Source organism: Myotis lucifugus, unplaced genomic scaffold (assembly GCF_000147115.1).
Source record: "Myotis lucifugus unplaced genomic scaffold, Myoluc2.0 scaffold_249, whole genome shotgun sequence".
Classification (NCBI taxonomy): domain Eukaryota; kingdom Metazoa; phylum Chordata; class Mammalia; order Chiroptera; family Vespertilionidae; genus Myotis; species Myotis lucifugus.
Genome location: NW_005871297.1, coordinates 1,383,594 through 1,397,074, shown reverse-complemented (window position 1 = coordinate 1,397,074; position 13,481 = coordinate 1,383,594). Strand labels below are relative to the sequence as shown.

General features: G+C 40.6%; 2 protein-coding genes across 14 annotated transcripts in view; one reads left to right on the top strand and one right to left on the bottom strand.

Moving 5' to 3' along the window:
• NMT2 (N-myristoyltransferase 2) overlaps positions 1 to 7,102 on the top strand; it is a 55,166-nt gene extending 48,064 nt beyond the window's left edge. For 5 of the 10 annotated variants that reach the window (XM_023762536.1, XM_023762537.1, XM_023762534.1 and 2 more), the window contains 3 exons: positions 496 to 663; positions 2,289 to 2,426; positions 2,781 to 4,247. In XM_023762536.1, coding sequence (XP_023618304.1) covers positions 496 to 663; positions 2,289 to 2,426; positions 2,781 to 2,801 — 327 coding nt within the window. In that variant the 3' untranslated portion in view covers positions 2,802 to 4,247. Of the gene's footprint in view, positions 1 to 24; positions 98 to 495; positions 664 to 2,288; positions 2,427 to 2,780; positions 4,248 to 6,654 lie in introns of those variants that run through there. The other 5 variants (XM_023762542.1, XM_023762540.1, XM_023762541.1 and 2 more) reach the window with 3 other exon arrangements.
• RPP38 (ribonuclease P/MRP subunit p38) lies at positions 5,861 to 11,021 on the bottom strand. Of its 4 annotated transcripts, none has more exons than XM_006098856.3 (3): positions 10,895 to 11,021; positions 9,248 to 9,304; positions 5,861 to 6,810 (listed from the first exon to the last, which is right to left on the bottom strand). In XM_006098856.3, exon 3 carries the CDS (start codon positions 6,793 to 6,795, stop codon positions 5,950 to 5,952), a length of 846 nt encoding a protein of 281 aa, XP_006098918.1. In that variant the 5' UTR covers positions 6,796 to 6,810; positions 9,248 to 9,304; positions 10,895 to 11,021; the 3' UTR covers positions 5,861 to 5,949. The 4 variants fall into 4 exon arrangements, with proteins under 4 accessions (XP_006098918.1, XP_006098917.1, XP_014319916.1 ...); XM_006098855.3 differs by having other exon boundaries at positions 10,891 to 11,020; XM_014464430.2 differs by lacking the exon at positions 10,895 to 11,021 and adding an exon at positions 10,436 to 10,678.
• Positions 11,022 to 13,481: the final 2,460 nt, after the last annotated feature.

The window sequence follows — 13,481 nt, the reverse complement described above, 5'->3', positions numbered from 1 at the left end:
CCAAACCCTTCTCGACCTCTACAGAACATATTCTACAAGGCTCCATATCAGACTGCTGAGGGAGAAGTATGACTTGTTGCTTTTATTCTAACAGAAAGTAAGTCACAGATCAAAAAGTTAGCTTAAATGCATGGATAATATTTGTTCTAGAACAGCAGTTCTCAATCTGTGGGTCGTGACCCCTTTGGGGGTCGAACGACCCTTTCACAGGGGTCGCCTAAGACCATCGGAAAACACATATATTGTTACATAGTGATTTTGTGATTAATCACTATGCTTTAATTTTGTTCAATTTGTAACAATGAAAATACATCCTGCATATCAGATATTTACATTACGATTCATAACCGTAGCAAAATTACAGTTATGAAGTAGCAACGAAAATAATTTTATGGTTGGGGGTCACCACAACATGAGGAACTGTATTAAAGGGTCGTGGCATTAGGACGGTTAAGAACCAGAAGGTATTTACTTGATGCTACCTTTGTTCTTTAGAACTCCAGTGGTAAACTTACTGACTTCCTGAGCTTCTACACACTCCCCTCCACAGTCATGCACCACCCTGCTCATAAGAGCCTCAAGGCTGCCTACTCCTTCTACAACATTCACACGGAGACGCCCCTGTTAGACCTCATGAATGATGCGCTCATTATAGCTAAATTGGTAAGCAATTCATTTATTTTTGTCCTGTGTTTTTCCAAATATGTGTGTGTAAGTATATAAAGCATCTTACTGTATTTTCTTTCACACAAGAGGAATTAATTTGAATGTTTGTTTATTACTTTTGACCATCGGTCAAAGGAAGAATTTTGATAAGTTTCTTGTAAAATTTCAGTGGCTATTTTCACCATTAATTCTATTGCAACTTAACCAAAAAGTCATTTTGTATAAAGTAAGATACTTTAAACATTTACATAAGAGTACATAAAACCCATAAGAAATATAAGATAAATACATGATCCCATGATATAAGGAAAATACATGAGTGTTTGTTTTATAGTGAATAATTAGCATCAATCAGTTTTTTTTATTTAAATAAATGGTCTCTGAATTTTAAAATGAAAGGGACTTTATTTTTAAAGGGGATTATTGTCAAAATTAAAGGACTTTAAAATGAAAGGAATTAAATTCAAAATATGCCTTATTATATTTATATATTTTTTTATTTCCTCAGTGTCATAGTTAGGACAATTTAAATTCTTGCTGCAAATAAACATTTTCCTTTAAAAAATAAATTAAAATCAGTAGACAGATACATTTTATACATTTTAAAGTAATTATTGAATATGAGAAAATATGAGAAGTTGGGAACAATACCTCAAAAGTGTCTTCCTTGCATTTACTAGTATTTGATCAATTTTTTAAAAAAACACATAAAACACCCATTACTAGTGGATCCCCAAATCAACATTATCCTGATTATTTCATCCTATTGCTCATTTTCAACTACTTCCCCAAAAGGCCAGTCATTAGTTATTTAATGTAAAAAGCCCTAAGACATAGAAATTTAGGTGCTTCATGTATATCACCTTTTGCATAGTACTATCTAACATTTTAAAGACATTAGATTTCTACTATTAAATTTTATAAAATTTATTTTCCATTATCAGCCCAAGACAAATATACTATTTAAAGTTTTTACAACTTTGGTTTCTTGGCTGTAACTTGAGCTAAGTCAGAACTTAGACCAGTAACAGTTTTGGAGATGGAGCCATCTAGGCATTTGTTCCTTCTAAAACAGGAACAGATATTTTCTGAACTTTTAATAGATTTTGTTATGTCACTGTTAGCCAGCATACTATATTTTAATTCAGCATTGCTGGATAGCTGACTTCATCAGATCCGCTGCTAGTTATATAAGACAAATTTACTGCTAGTTATATATAACTGAATTCTTAACCTATATCAGTGATGGCGAACCTATGACACACGTGTCAGAGGTGACACGCGAACTCATTTTTTTGGTTGATTTTTCTTTGTTAAATGGCATTTAAATATATAAAATAAATATCAGAAATATAAATCTTTGTTTTACTATGGTTGCAAATATCAAAAAATTTCTATATGTGACACGGCACCAGAGTTAAGTTAGGGTTTTTCAAAATGCTGACATGCCGAGCTCAAAAGGTTCGCCATCACTGACCTATATTATATATATTACAGACATTGAATCTTATTATAAGTGCATATTCATCTTATAGGAATTCAGTGTTATGCTGAAATACTTAATACAGAAAACACTCTAGTCTTTTGAAATTTTCAGTTTTCAATCCTTTTTACATTGGCAGAAAGGATTTGATGTATTCAATGCACTAGATTTGATGGAAAATAAGACATTCTTGGAAAAACTCAAGTTTGGAATAGGAGATGGCAATTTACAGTATTACTTGTACAATTGGAGGTGTCCAGGAACAGATTCTGAAAAGGTAAGAAAAGTTGATATATGCTTTATAAACTTAATATATTTATCTAGGAAATTCCATACTTCCCTTAGGATTATTAATTTTTTAGTAGCTTTTAAAAAACACAGGTCTATTGTACTACATTATAACTAGAGGCCCGATGCACAAAATTCGTGCAAGAGTAGGCCTACCTTCCCCCGGCTGCCGGCACTGGCTTCCCTCCAGCCGCTGGCAGGCACCCGGGATCCGGGCTTCCCTCGCAGTCCCAGCTTGGTCCGGAAGTTTGTCAAGGAAGGATGTTCAGTCTAATTAGCATATTACGCTTTTGTTCTCTCTTGCTTACCTGTCCTTACTATTCCATTTCTTCCCTTCCTTTAGGTTGGACTTGTATTACAATAGATGGATGTTTCCATTCCTAGAACTCTGATACCATCCATCATCATTTGTTAATATTCTATTTAATGATTCCTGGAACTGTCATTCCAAAGAATAAAAGCACAACCTAAGTGAAACCGATGCAGTCAGTAATAATTGGAAAAGATGAAAAAACATCCATATGTGACCAATACTACATACTAGCTAGAATGTTAACATTCTTCCTTTTTTCACTGTTTACCCATTTGAAGGAGGGATGAAAGAGTACAAAGAGCACATTCCTCTAATTTTCAAACTTTTGACCGTCTCTTGAAGGTATTTTTCCATTCTCTAGAAAGGGCCTTTTTTTTTTTATGGATGGAACAGAAGTCACAGACTTGTGTAAGAAAATCTTTGCTAATGTATGGAGATAAACTGCTGCATTTCTATTTATGAAGTGATGGTCTTTTTGTCTGTGTAACAGAATAAAGGATCCAATTGGGAAATTTTTCTTCCTATCATCTTCCATGCTATCATTGGAGACATTTCTGGAATCAGCATTTCCACAACTCCATGATGAGTGGTGGGTGTTTGTGTGTAGAGCAAGATAAAAATGTACTGGTGACTAGTACATTTATTTCTCCAGAAGCAAAGTTGTCAAATCAAGAAACACACAAATTTGTACTCTAATGTTCAACAGGTTGGTGGATGGGTTCAAAAGCAAAGTTTTGTGCAAACATGAAATGTGCTCTCTGAAAGAGTATGCACCATGACTAACTAGACTTTGCTGCTGCTGCACAAACTTGTTTCTTTTCAGGAACAGCAAGGATATGTGAGGAAAAGAAAATAAGTGCTAAAGTCAAAGGAACTGCCCAGTGGAATTTATTAGTGCTATCAGGATATTGATAGTTTGAATGTTTTTATTACTTATGCAAAATTGCACATATTCCTTAATGCTGACTTTAATTTATCATGAAAGCTGTCATGCTAATAGAAAATGTCTTATTTGTAAATAAGTATTCATACTTTTGTTACTGATGGTGTTTTTATCTAGAATTTGAAAAAACAAGTTTCACAGTGTACATATATATATATATATATATTGTCAATAGTCCAAGGAGAAAAAAGATGCTAAATGAGGCCATATAAACTGGCCTTGACTCATTCCACGAAGTAGTTACTTTTTTCTGCCTTCCCTCTTCCAGTGCCTAGGCTGTTCTGTCCAGAAAATTTTAATTATTTTAGACAACATGATGGCTTTTCCTTCATGTTATAAGTAGTCAAATGAAACCAGTCCTATCTTATACCAGGCAGGGGCTAACAAACTATAGCCCATCACCCTAATCCAGCCCATCACATGTTTTTGTACACCCTAAGCTAAAGATGGTATTTACATTTTTGAGTGGTTAGAGGAAAATAATAACATTTTGGGATACATGAAAATTGTATGAATTTCAAATTTCAGCATCCATAAAGTTTTATTGGAACACATACTCATTCACTTATATACTGCCTGTGGCTGCTTCATGCTACAAAAGACAGAGTTGATTTGTTTCAATAGAGGTTGTATGAACCAAAAAGTCTAACATATATGCTATCTGGCTTGAAAGAAAAATTGTTGATCCTGATTTACATTAAGAAGCTGAAAGCTACTTTCTGCAGCTTGCCATTAACCAACTGGCCAACCCAGGGCTTGTGGTATCCTTGAGACTACCGGTAGAGGGCGCGCGTGGGCCCCACAGTAGAGTGTACTCAGATAACTGTGTACTTTCTTGAAGACATAGACATAAGGGAAGAGTTCTTATTTAGGATAATTCAACCCAATGGTATTACTATTTTTCCTTAACAGAAGATGAAAACTTCAAGAAGCAAAACTGAACCAATTCACTGAAACTTTTTTGAGATACCAGAATTAAATGAGATTTTAACTTAATCTGAAGCCAAGGCACAGTTGGAAAATACATTCCATTCATTTTTATAGCACAAAGTTATACAAAGGGAGGTTTTCAAATAATTGCAGAATTGCCAGTCAGAAATTTTGTCACGGGCTAAAATTCCAATTTTATTGAAATCTTTTTTTTCTCATTTAAAAATAACTAGCACATTTGCCTCTATAATTTAAGCAAATTATCAATGAACATTTAAAAATAATCAGTAAAACTGCTGTGTTTAAGTAGCTATTAGAACTAAATTTCAGTGTAATATAGTGTTTTACATATTCAAAAACCTACATTTGTCCTGCATCCTTTGTCAATAATGAAAATACTCAATTTCTTAAGGGATTTTTTTTTTTGCCACGATAGTATTCAGTAAAATTTAAATGAGTGGAGGTGGCATAATTCATGCATCAAACAGAATTAAAGCTGAAAATAAACTCTGGCCACTCTTCCCCTTAAATTAGAAAAAGTTACTTTTTCAAGCACACACTGTAGGTAGCAGACACTGTCATAACCAGAGTACTGATTATGCTCCATTTCCTAACATGAAGGATGCCCATCATTGTACAGACTCACCTCTGAGAATCCAAGCTCCATTTTTTTATTTTCTTCCTGCCTCATTTCACCTAATTACCATCACACTTTTTATACATGTTAAATTTTCAAGGAAATGTTAACCATGTAAAGGGGTGAATTCTAACTAGTCAAAAGACCTTATCTGGCTTTTCCTAAAGGTGTCAAGCCTTTCTCCCAAGCCAATGCTTAGACCTACCCAAAGGAAGTAAAATAGAAGGAAGTAAAAACCTGATGTATTGTTTCTGAAGACAATGTATTGCTTAGCATTTAGTATCTTTCCTTTAAAACTGATGGCATATCTGCAGTCCAGTTTCATCTACTCTAATTTGAACCATGTGTACTGTGGTACATTTTCTAAGTTTGAGAGAAAGATGTTAAGTGCTGTAGGATACAGATGTTTTTGCTCACAAGCATTGTACCAACCTTTAAAAAGTGAATCTATACAAGCATGGACATTAGTGTCAATAAACTTTTGATATGCATACTTCTGAATATTTTCTGCATTTAGTGTTTTTAAGCTTCAGCATATCTGTGCTGTCTAAAAAGTCTTATGCATTTGAAAGGAACATTTACCAAACAATCTCCCACAAATCTATGTAAAAGTAATTCAGTTTATTAGCTTCAAGGTTTTTTACAAGGTGTCATTTTCCAATTGTATGTAGTGACAAGTTTATACATGACTACTTTGAAGTAATTTTTTTACTTTTGGGTGGTTTCCTTTTTTTATTAGGGTTTGGAATCAGTTTCTTTATTTTAAGGGGTTGTAGCACTGCAGCCTGCTGACCTTCAGTGAGCTTTCTCTTATGTTTAGAGAGGTCTTCAAAAGAAGTGTCCCAAATCTCTCTGTCTTGGCTTTCCAAAGATTCAGACTCTGAATTTTCCCTGGAGTCTTCAAGTCTGTCTTGAAGCCATGGTACATTTAAATTGGGTACTCTGGGGATTATAGCTTTCACTTCATTGACAAAGTCAGTGGTGTTCTTTTTGAATCCCAAAGCTAGTACACATTTTAAGCCAATGACAGGCGCAATTCTCTCACTGAGACGGGGAACCTGACAAGCAGGGACCGTTCTGCTTAAACTTAACTGAATCAGGTGTGAGGTGATGATCGCAGGCTTGACTGACTTACACACTAAAACCAAAAGCAGTTCGTTCCTTTCCAGAGCCCTGGTGACTTCATTAACGCCAATGGCAAGCTGCTTCCTCACATGGACAGAAGTCCACCCTGATACTTGTTCGTTATCGTCTGTTTTTTTCTCCTTCAGATCCTCACTCATATGAACATCTATGCTACATTTGTCTCTGCCTTGTTTTTTAAAAAACTGCTTTTTACTTCTTTTCTTATTCTCAATTTTCTCAAGTCCAATTGATTTAAATCTGTCTTCAAGGGTCTGTAAGATGAAGTGCAAATCCTCTCTCTCCAGAGCACTCCAGCAGATGGTATACGGGTTGTTCAATGATGTCTTTACAGTTAAAGGTCTTGTCTTCCGAACCGAGCCCCTCCCTGGTGCCTGAGGAGCTGCAGCCATTATAAAAATCCTTCACTGAGAAGCAAAACGACAAAGGACAATTGTTAACTAGCAGTGCATGTCTTAAGAATATCCTGGTTATACTTGTTCTGATTCTTTACAGGCTACAGCAGGCCTAATCATAGAGGACCAATTATGTGACCATACACTTGACCTCTCTTTTTAAGATTCAGTAATTTATTTTCCCCATTTTTTTTTCATGACTGTTTTTATTCATATATAGGCCATATATGAATGTTTTGCATTATTGCAATCACAGTGAAATTCTATTTATTTAGTTTATTAAAAATGTTTCATGTTGCCCTGACCCGTGTGGCTCAGTTGCTTGGGTATTGTCCCATGCACTAAAGGTTGCTGGTTTGATTTCCAGTAGGGGTTGTGGGATCGATTCCCAGTAGGGGGTGTGCAGGAGGCAGCCAATCAATGTTTCACTTTCACATGGATGTTTCTCTCTCTCCCTTCCTCAGTAAAAATCAATAAAAATATTATTTAAAAATAAATAAATAATTTTGTGTTAGCGGTTATCCTCTTAATGGCTGTATATTAATCTCATAGATTTGTTACCATTCTCTAAATTCCTCTCTAGTTAGGCTTCCATTCATCCATTCAACAAATATTCACTGAGCACCTCCAAATGTGCAGGCAGTGTCAGTGTTCTAGGCCCTGGCGTTCAGCATGAACAAGTCCCCACATCCACCCCTTGTTCACCTGCATGGAGCTCACAATCTGTGAGGGCCCTGGAAGCTTCTGCCATTAATGATTAACTATATGTGATTTTTTTAAAAAACTTAAATAGTAACATCTGCACATGATTAAAAATTCAAATGATACTTTCATTTTATGCCTCTTGTAAGTCCTCCTCCCTGGACTCTGAGTTTCCTATATATTCTTCCTAAAACATCTGATACACATACAGATGGACAGTCCCCCTTCCTACAGTTATTCCAAGCCAACTGCTCCTCCAGCTGGCAATTTGATGAAAACTAGCAAGATTTTGTAACGAAATTTAAAGATATTAATCCATTAGGAAAAAATAACCAGAAGGAGCCTTACTGGGAAAATGTTATAAAACACTGGTCTAGCCCAGCCGGTGTAGCCCAGTGGCTGAGCATCAACCCATACACCAAGAGGTCTCCTGTTCAGTCCCCAGCAGGGTCCTGTAAGAGGCAGCGGTCAATATTAATTTTTCTCTCTCACCAAGGTTTCTATCTCCCTCTGAAATCAAACAAAACAAAACAAAACCCACTAGTCTAGGGAGTATATCGTGTTTCTCCTTCCCAGAGACAACTGCATATTCCTTTCTCTTCACTCAGTTTTCTTCCTCACATTCTTTCTGGAGCTCAGGTAACAACCGTAGGGATCCACGTGGCAAAACTCAAGGAAGTTAAGCCAGCTGTGGAGACATCTGGAGGTTGGAACTACCCCTACTTTCAGGTTTCTCATTCCAGATATTCCCTCATTTATACCACTGAGCCTCCCCTCCCTGGAACACTCCAGGCAGGGTTAGGAATTAATCCTCTCCAACTGAACTCCTGCTTACTGGGCTGTCTACTGATGTTGACAAGCAAGTGTCTCTGTGGAATGTCAGAATTTATAAGGTACTTGCTCCATGTGTTGAGTCTCACAAATTTCCTGTATAATTGCCCAGCATGTGGACGAGGAAACAGACTCGGGTCAAACACCTTGCTTGAAGTCACAGCTGGTTTCCAAATCTAAATTTTATGCTCTCCCAATCCGGGCTGCACTTCAGAAATAATCTGTGGCCTTTAAAACATAGAGGTGGTTGGTCCTTACACTCGATCTACTCAATTGGAGTCAGAATAAGGCTGGTGCATCTGGACTGGGTGAATGTGATGCAGAACTGGAATTAGGAACCACAGGTGTAGGACAGGAGGCTTATCCACACTGTATAGCTCTAAAAATGGTCTCCTGACCTCTCCTGGTCTCCACAGATCTCATTCATATCAGTATCATGTCCACTGCTAGAGACTATCTGCAGTCTTCAAACCAGCCACATGCACAGCCCGCCCCTACGCCCATTCTCTACATACTCCACTCAAGCTCAGGGAACTGAGAAGTAGCTCATTCAAATCAAAGGCTGGTGGCAGGTTTAAGGTGGTCAGGAAGACAAGCAAGACAAAAATGATCTGCCCTAACCGGTTTGGCTCAATGGATAGATCATTGGCCTGTGGACTGAAAGGTCCCAGGTTCGATTCCGGTCAAGGGCATGTATCTTGGTTGTGGGCACATCCCCAGTAGGAGGTGTGCAGGAGGCGGCTAATCAATGTTTCTCTCTCATAGATGTTTCTAACTCTCTATCCCTCTCCCTTCCTCTCTCTAAAAAATCAATAAAATATATATTTTTTAAAAAGACAAAAATGATCTAACAGAGCTCTTGCCAAACTGCAAGTCAGTTAATGTATCAACATTCAAAGACAGAATAAATACTTACAGTTATGTGCTCTGGAGAGAAAGCAAGATATGCATTCACTCCTTCTGTCTTCAGAATCTGGTGGGGGAGATGAGAACCAAGTTCAGATAAGCAGAACCTTAATGCCCTATAATGCACCAATACTCACTGGTAAAGAGGAGTAACAGCTTTGGAGGAGAAAAATAGGAAGCCCTTGCTGAGGTGCCTTTGGGGCTGACTGGAGGCCTCTACTGCCTATGGATCAAGTGCAAACCCTTTAAGGCCCCCCACACACTGGCCCGTCTCCCCACCAGCCTTTCCCCTTAGGTGCCCCATCACACATTATATCCCGACACTGGGCCACATGCTACTTAATGAGGTCATCAGTGTCTCCTCTCCATGTCGTTATGCACATTATTCCCTCTGCCGGGAAGACTCCTCCCATCCTCAGCCTCACAGCGCCCTTTCTTTCTTCAAGTATTTCTGGATTACCCACAGTACAAGCCATGAAATAGCACAGAAAAACAGTCACTGGCCTCACTGAGCTTAGGCTCCATGAGGAAGACATACCGGCAGATAATACAGTAAGACATTCAGACCAGGGAACGACAGGGCCCTAAGGGGACGTAGTAGAAGCCTGGCTTAGTGGAGGGGGTCAGGAGGGGCCTCCTGGAGGAAGTGACCCTTTGACTAAATCCTGAAGAATATCTACCAAAGGGAGCACCAAAGTAGAGTGCCCGAGGAACAGCATTAAAGGAGGCAAGTCAGTGTCGGGCAGATGCTAGGGAGAGGAGTGAGATACTAGGGAAGGTGGGTAAGCACCAGGTGGTGACGGCCCTCGAGGGCCTTCCAGCGGGAGCAGAGGAGGGGCAGGACTAGGAGAGCACAGCAGGAAGACCTCTGTGGACTGGGCTGTAGGAGGGTCCTGTTCCAAGACTCACGCAGTAAACCGGCCCCGGAGGAGTCCTAGTAAGAAATGATGGCGGGCCCTACCCCGCTGGCTGCGGAATGAGGGGCTCCTCCCCCAGTGAGGGGCGTGCAGGAGGCAGCGGTCAGTGATTCTCTCTCATCACTGATGTTTCTCTCTCCCCCTCTCCCTTCCTCTCTGAAATCAATAAAAATATATTTAAAAAAAAATAAAAAGGAATGATGGTGGCCTGTACATGAGTAGCTGCAGAGGGGATGGACAGAAACACATGCTAATTAAAGCAGCTAAGAGGTGACATCTACCAGACACAGTGATCGACCCGGAGGAACGCAGAGAATGGCCTCAGGGCCACTCCCGGCCTCTAGGTCCTGCGGGAGGGGAGGCCGGCGCAGAGTGCACCCTCCCCGGGTGTCTGGTGCCTCGGTACGTCACCGTTTAGCCTACACGATCGCAGTCATTCTGCTGCCTGTCTCCACCCCAGGCTGTGCGGCCAGAGGGAGGCTCAACCCCAGGCCGCGCACGGAGCGGGAGCCAAGGCCCGGCCGGGGGGTCTGGGCAGGGCCGCCAGGCGGGGGCGGCGGGGTCAAGGGCTAGCCCCGGAGACACTGTGCGCCGTGGGGCCCGCACTCCTCACTCCCGATCGCGGCAGCGCCGGCTCCGCGTGGGCCGCCGTGCGCGTGCGCACAGCCCTCGCCCTGCCGGCTCCGCCTCCCACACGCTCCCGGAGCTCCACACTTCATCCTTCTGCGTTACTCACTCACAACAGGAAAAGTCGGCTCACTGCCGCCGCGGCCGAGGGGGTCAGTCGGAGGACCGAGCTGTAAACACCTGGAGTTCGGGAGCCGGGTGGAGGTGGGAGGCTCCGGAGAGGGGCCTGCAGCAGCGCTGCGCAGGCGCGATGTCTGTCTCGCGAGATCTCACGGTTGCCACGGTAACCCGCCGCTAGCTGGCTTGACTGCCTGATCTGGGAGCCGGTCCGACGCCAATAGTCTCCTGAAGGCTGGTCCTCTCACCTGCCACCCTCTCCCTTCGGACCCAATTTCTACTTTTCAGCGCCTGGCAGTGCAGCCCTCTCTCTCCCCGCTTTTCCCTATTTGGCTTGCCTAAGGGACGCCGCACCTAACCCCGGCCCAGTGCCCTCATCTTCACGGAATCCCTGTGGGAATCCCCAGCTCCATAAAAATCAAGATAAATGGAGGATCCAGAAGGGAGTGGTACACACACAGAGAAAGATAAATGGGGGATGAGGGTGATTTGAGGGGAAAAAATATGCCTACTTTCGCTCACTCCTGTATAATCCAAAGAATTGAAAGCTGGCACTGGACAGATACTTATATGCCAGTGCTCACAGTAACATTATCCACAATAGCTAAACGGTGGAAACAACTCAAAGCACCTATCAATAGATGAATGGATGAACAAAATGTGATATATACACACAGCGGGACATTATTCAGCCATAAAAGAAAGAATGAAGTACTGACACATGCTACAACATGGATGAACCTTGAAAAACATTATGCAAAGAGAAATAAGTCAGTCACAAAATGACAAATATTGTATGATTAAACTTATATGAGCTACCAAGGCAAACTCATACTGACAGAAAGTAGAATTGAGGTTACCAGGACTAAGAGGAAGAGGGGATGGGAAACTATTATTTAATGGACATAGAGCTTCTGAGGGGAAGATGAAAAAGTTTTGGAAGTATATAGTTGTGGTGGTAAAACAGTATTGTGAATGTATTTAATTCCACTGGGTTGCACACTTAATGATGGTTAAAATAATAAACTTTATGTTATGTATATTTTACCATACACACGAACAGTACTTGTCTGTGGTCCCAGACATGGTCAGTCCCTCACTTGACAGGAAGCCTTGGGCTGGAGCACAGTAAAGATCCTATTTGCCAAAAAGGAAAGTGGGGAAAACCTTGTTGCATAGACTGTGCTTCTTCATACCCACATGTGCCACTGTGTTAAATATAGTCTAAAGGTGCATGTATTTCCATCCAGTTGAAGGGATGATGATGCTTTCAAAGCATCCTACTGAAAGTGGTTATTCAATAGGGGTGATTATCTGTCACAGAAGTCTGGAGGTTTTCCAGAACTGGCTCATTTGGCTACACAGCAGTTCATCAAAACCCCAAGGGTTTTCTATATTTCCATTTGCCATCCTCAGAATGTTGGCATTTGCCCTCAAGCTTGTTCTCACAAGGTCACAATTCCAATCATCACATCCTACACAATCACCTTGTATAAGGCAGTAAGTTTTGCCTCGTGAATTTCTTTCTTTTTACCAGAAAGAAAAATCGAAGAAGCCCCAACATCCTTCCCTTAGTGGCTTATTGGACAGAATTGGCCATAAGCCCATGCCTAAACCAGTCACTGCAGAGGTGAATGAGTCAAGCAAGACCGGCTTAGGCCAACTATGATTTTTCTCCTAAAGATGGACCCACCTTCCCTGAGCATCTTTTGGCTCCATAACTAAGCAGAAGTAGGGTTGTTGACAAAATAGGAGGAGATGGCTTCTAAGTGGGGAGCAGTGGCTTCCCCAGGAGAAAGACATACTGTTTTCTGGAGCTCAGTTGCAGAATACATTAACTGGATATTAATAGGTAAGACACATGCAATATTGTAACCAAAAGAGCAGAGTGGAGACAAAATTATAAGCCCTATATACTTTAATTCAGTCCTGGTTACATATTGTTATTGAAACTAAAGGCTAAAAATTTCACAAGTTTACTGAGGAATATTAAAACAAATGAGAGATTGTTGCCAGTGGTGCTTTGGGAAGTTGAAGCCCGGAACTAGTCATTATATCTTGCTAGGTTGTGTGAAGCTGCAAGATATTTATGGACCTTTACTCTGAATATTCTAAAAGTATCGATATTCAACCAAATTAAGGTAAAAGTGCCTCCTGTCAGGTATAGTCTTTTTCTGAAATATGTTGACAGTAAAATGGTCCTGGGTAGTTTTTTTAAAAAAACATATATATTTTTATTGATTTCAGAGAGGAAGGGAGAGGGAGGGAGGAAGAGAGAGAGAGAGAAAGAGAGAGAGAGAGAGAGAGAGAGAGAGAGAGAGAGAGAGAGAGAGATGATGATGAGGAGGAGGAGGAGGAGAAGGAGAGAGAATCATTGGTCAGCTGACTCCTGCTCACCCCACACTGGGGATCAAGCCCACAACCCAGGCATGCATCCTGACTGGAAATCAAACCATGACCTCCTGGTTCATAGGTCGATGCTCAGTCACTGAGCCACACTGGCCGGCGGTCCTGGATAGTTTTGTTGCAAGGAGTTCTCTTAGAACATCCTAACTTTACTTATCTAAAGTTGTAATATAATCA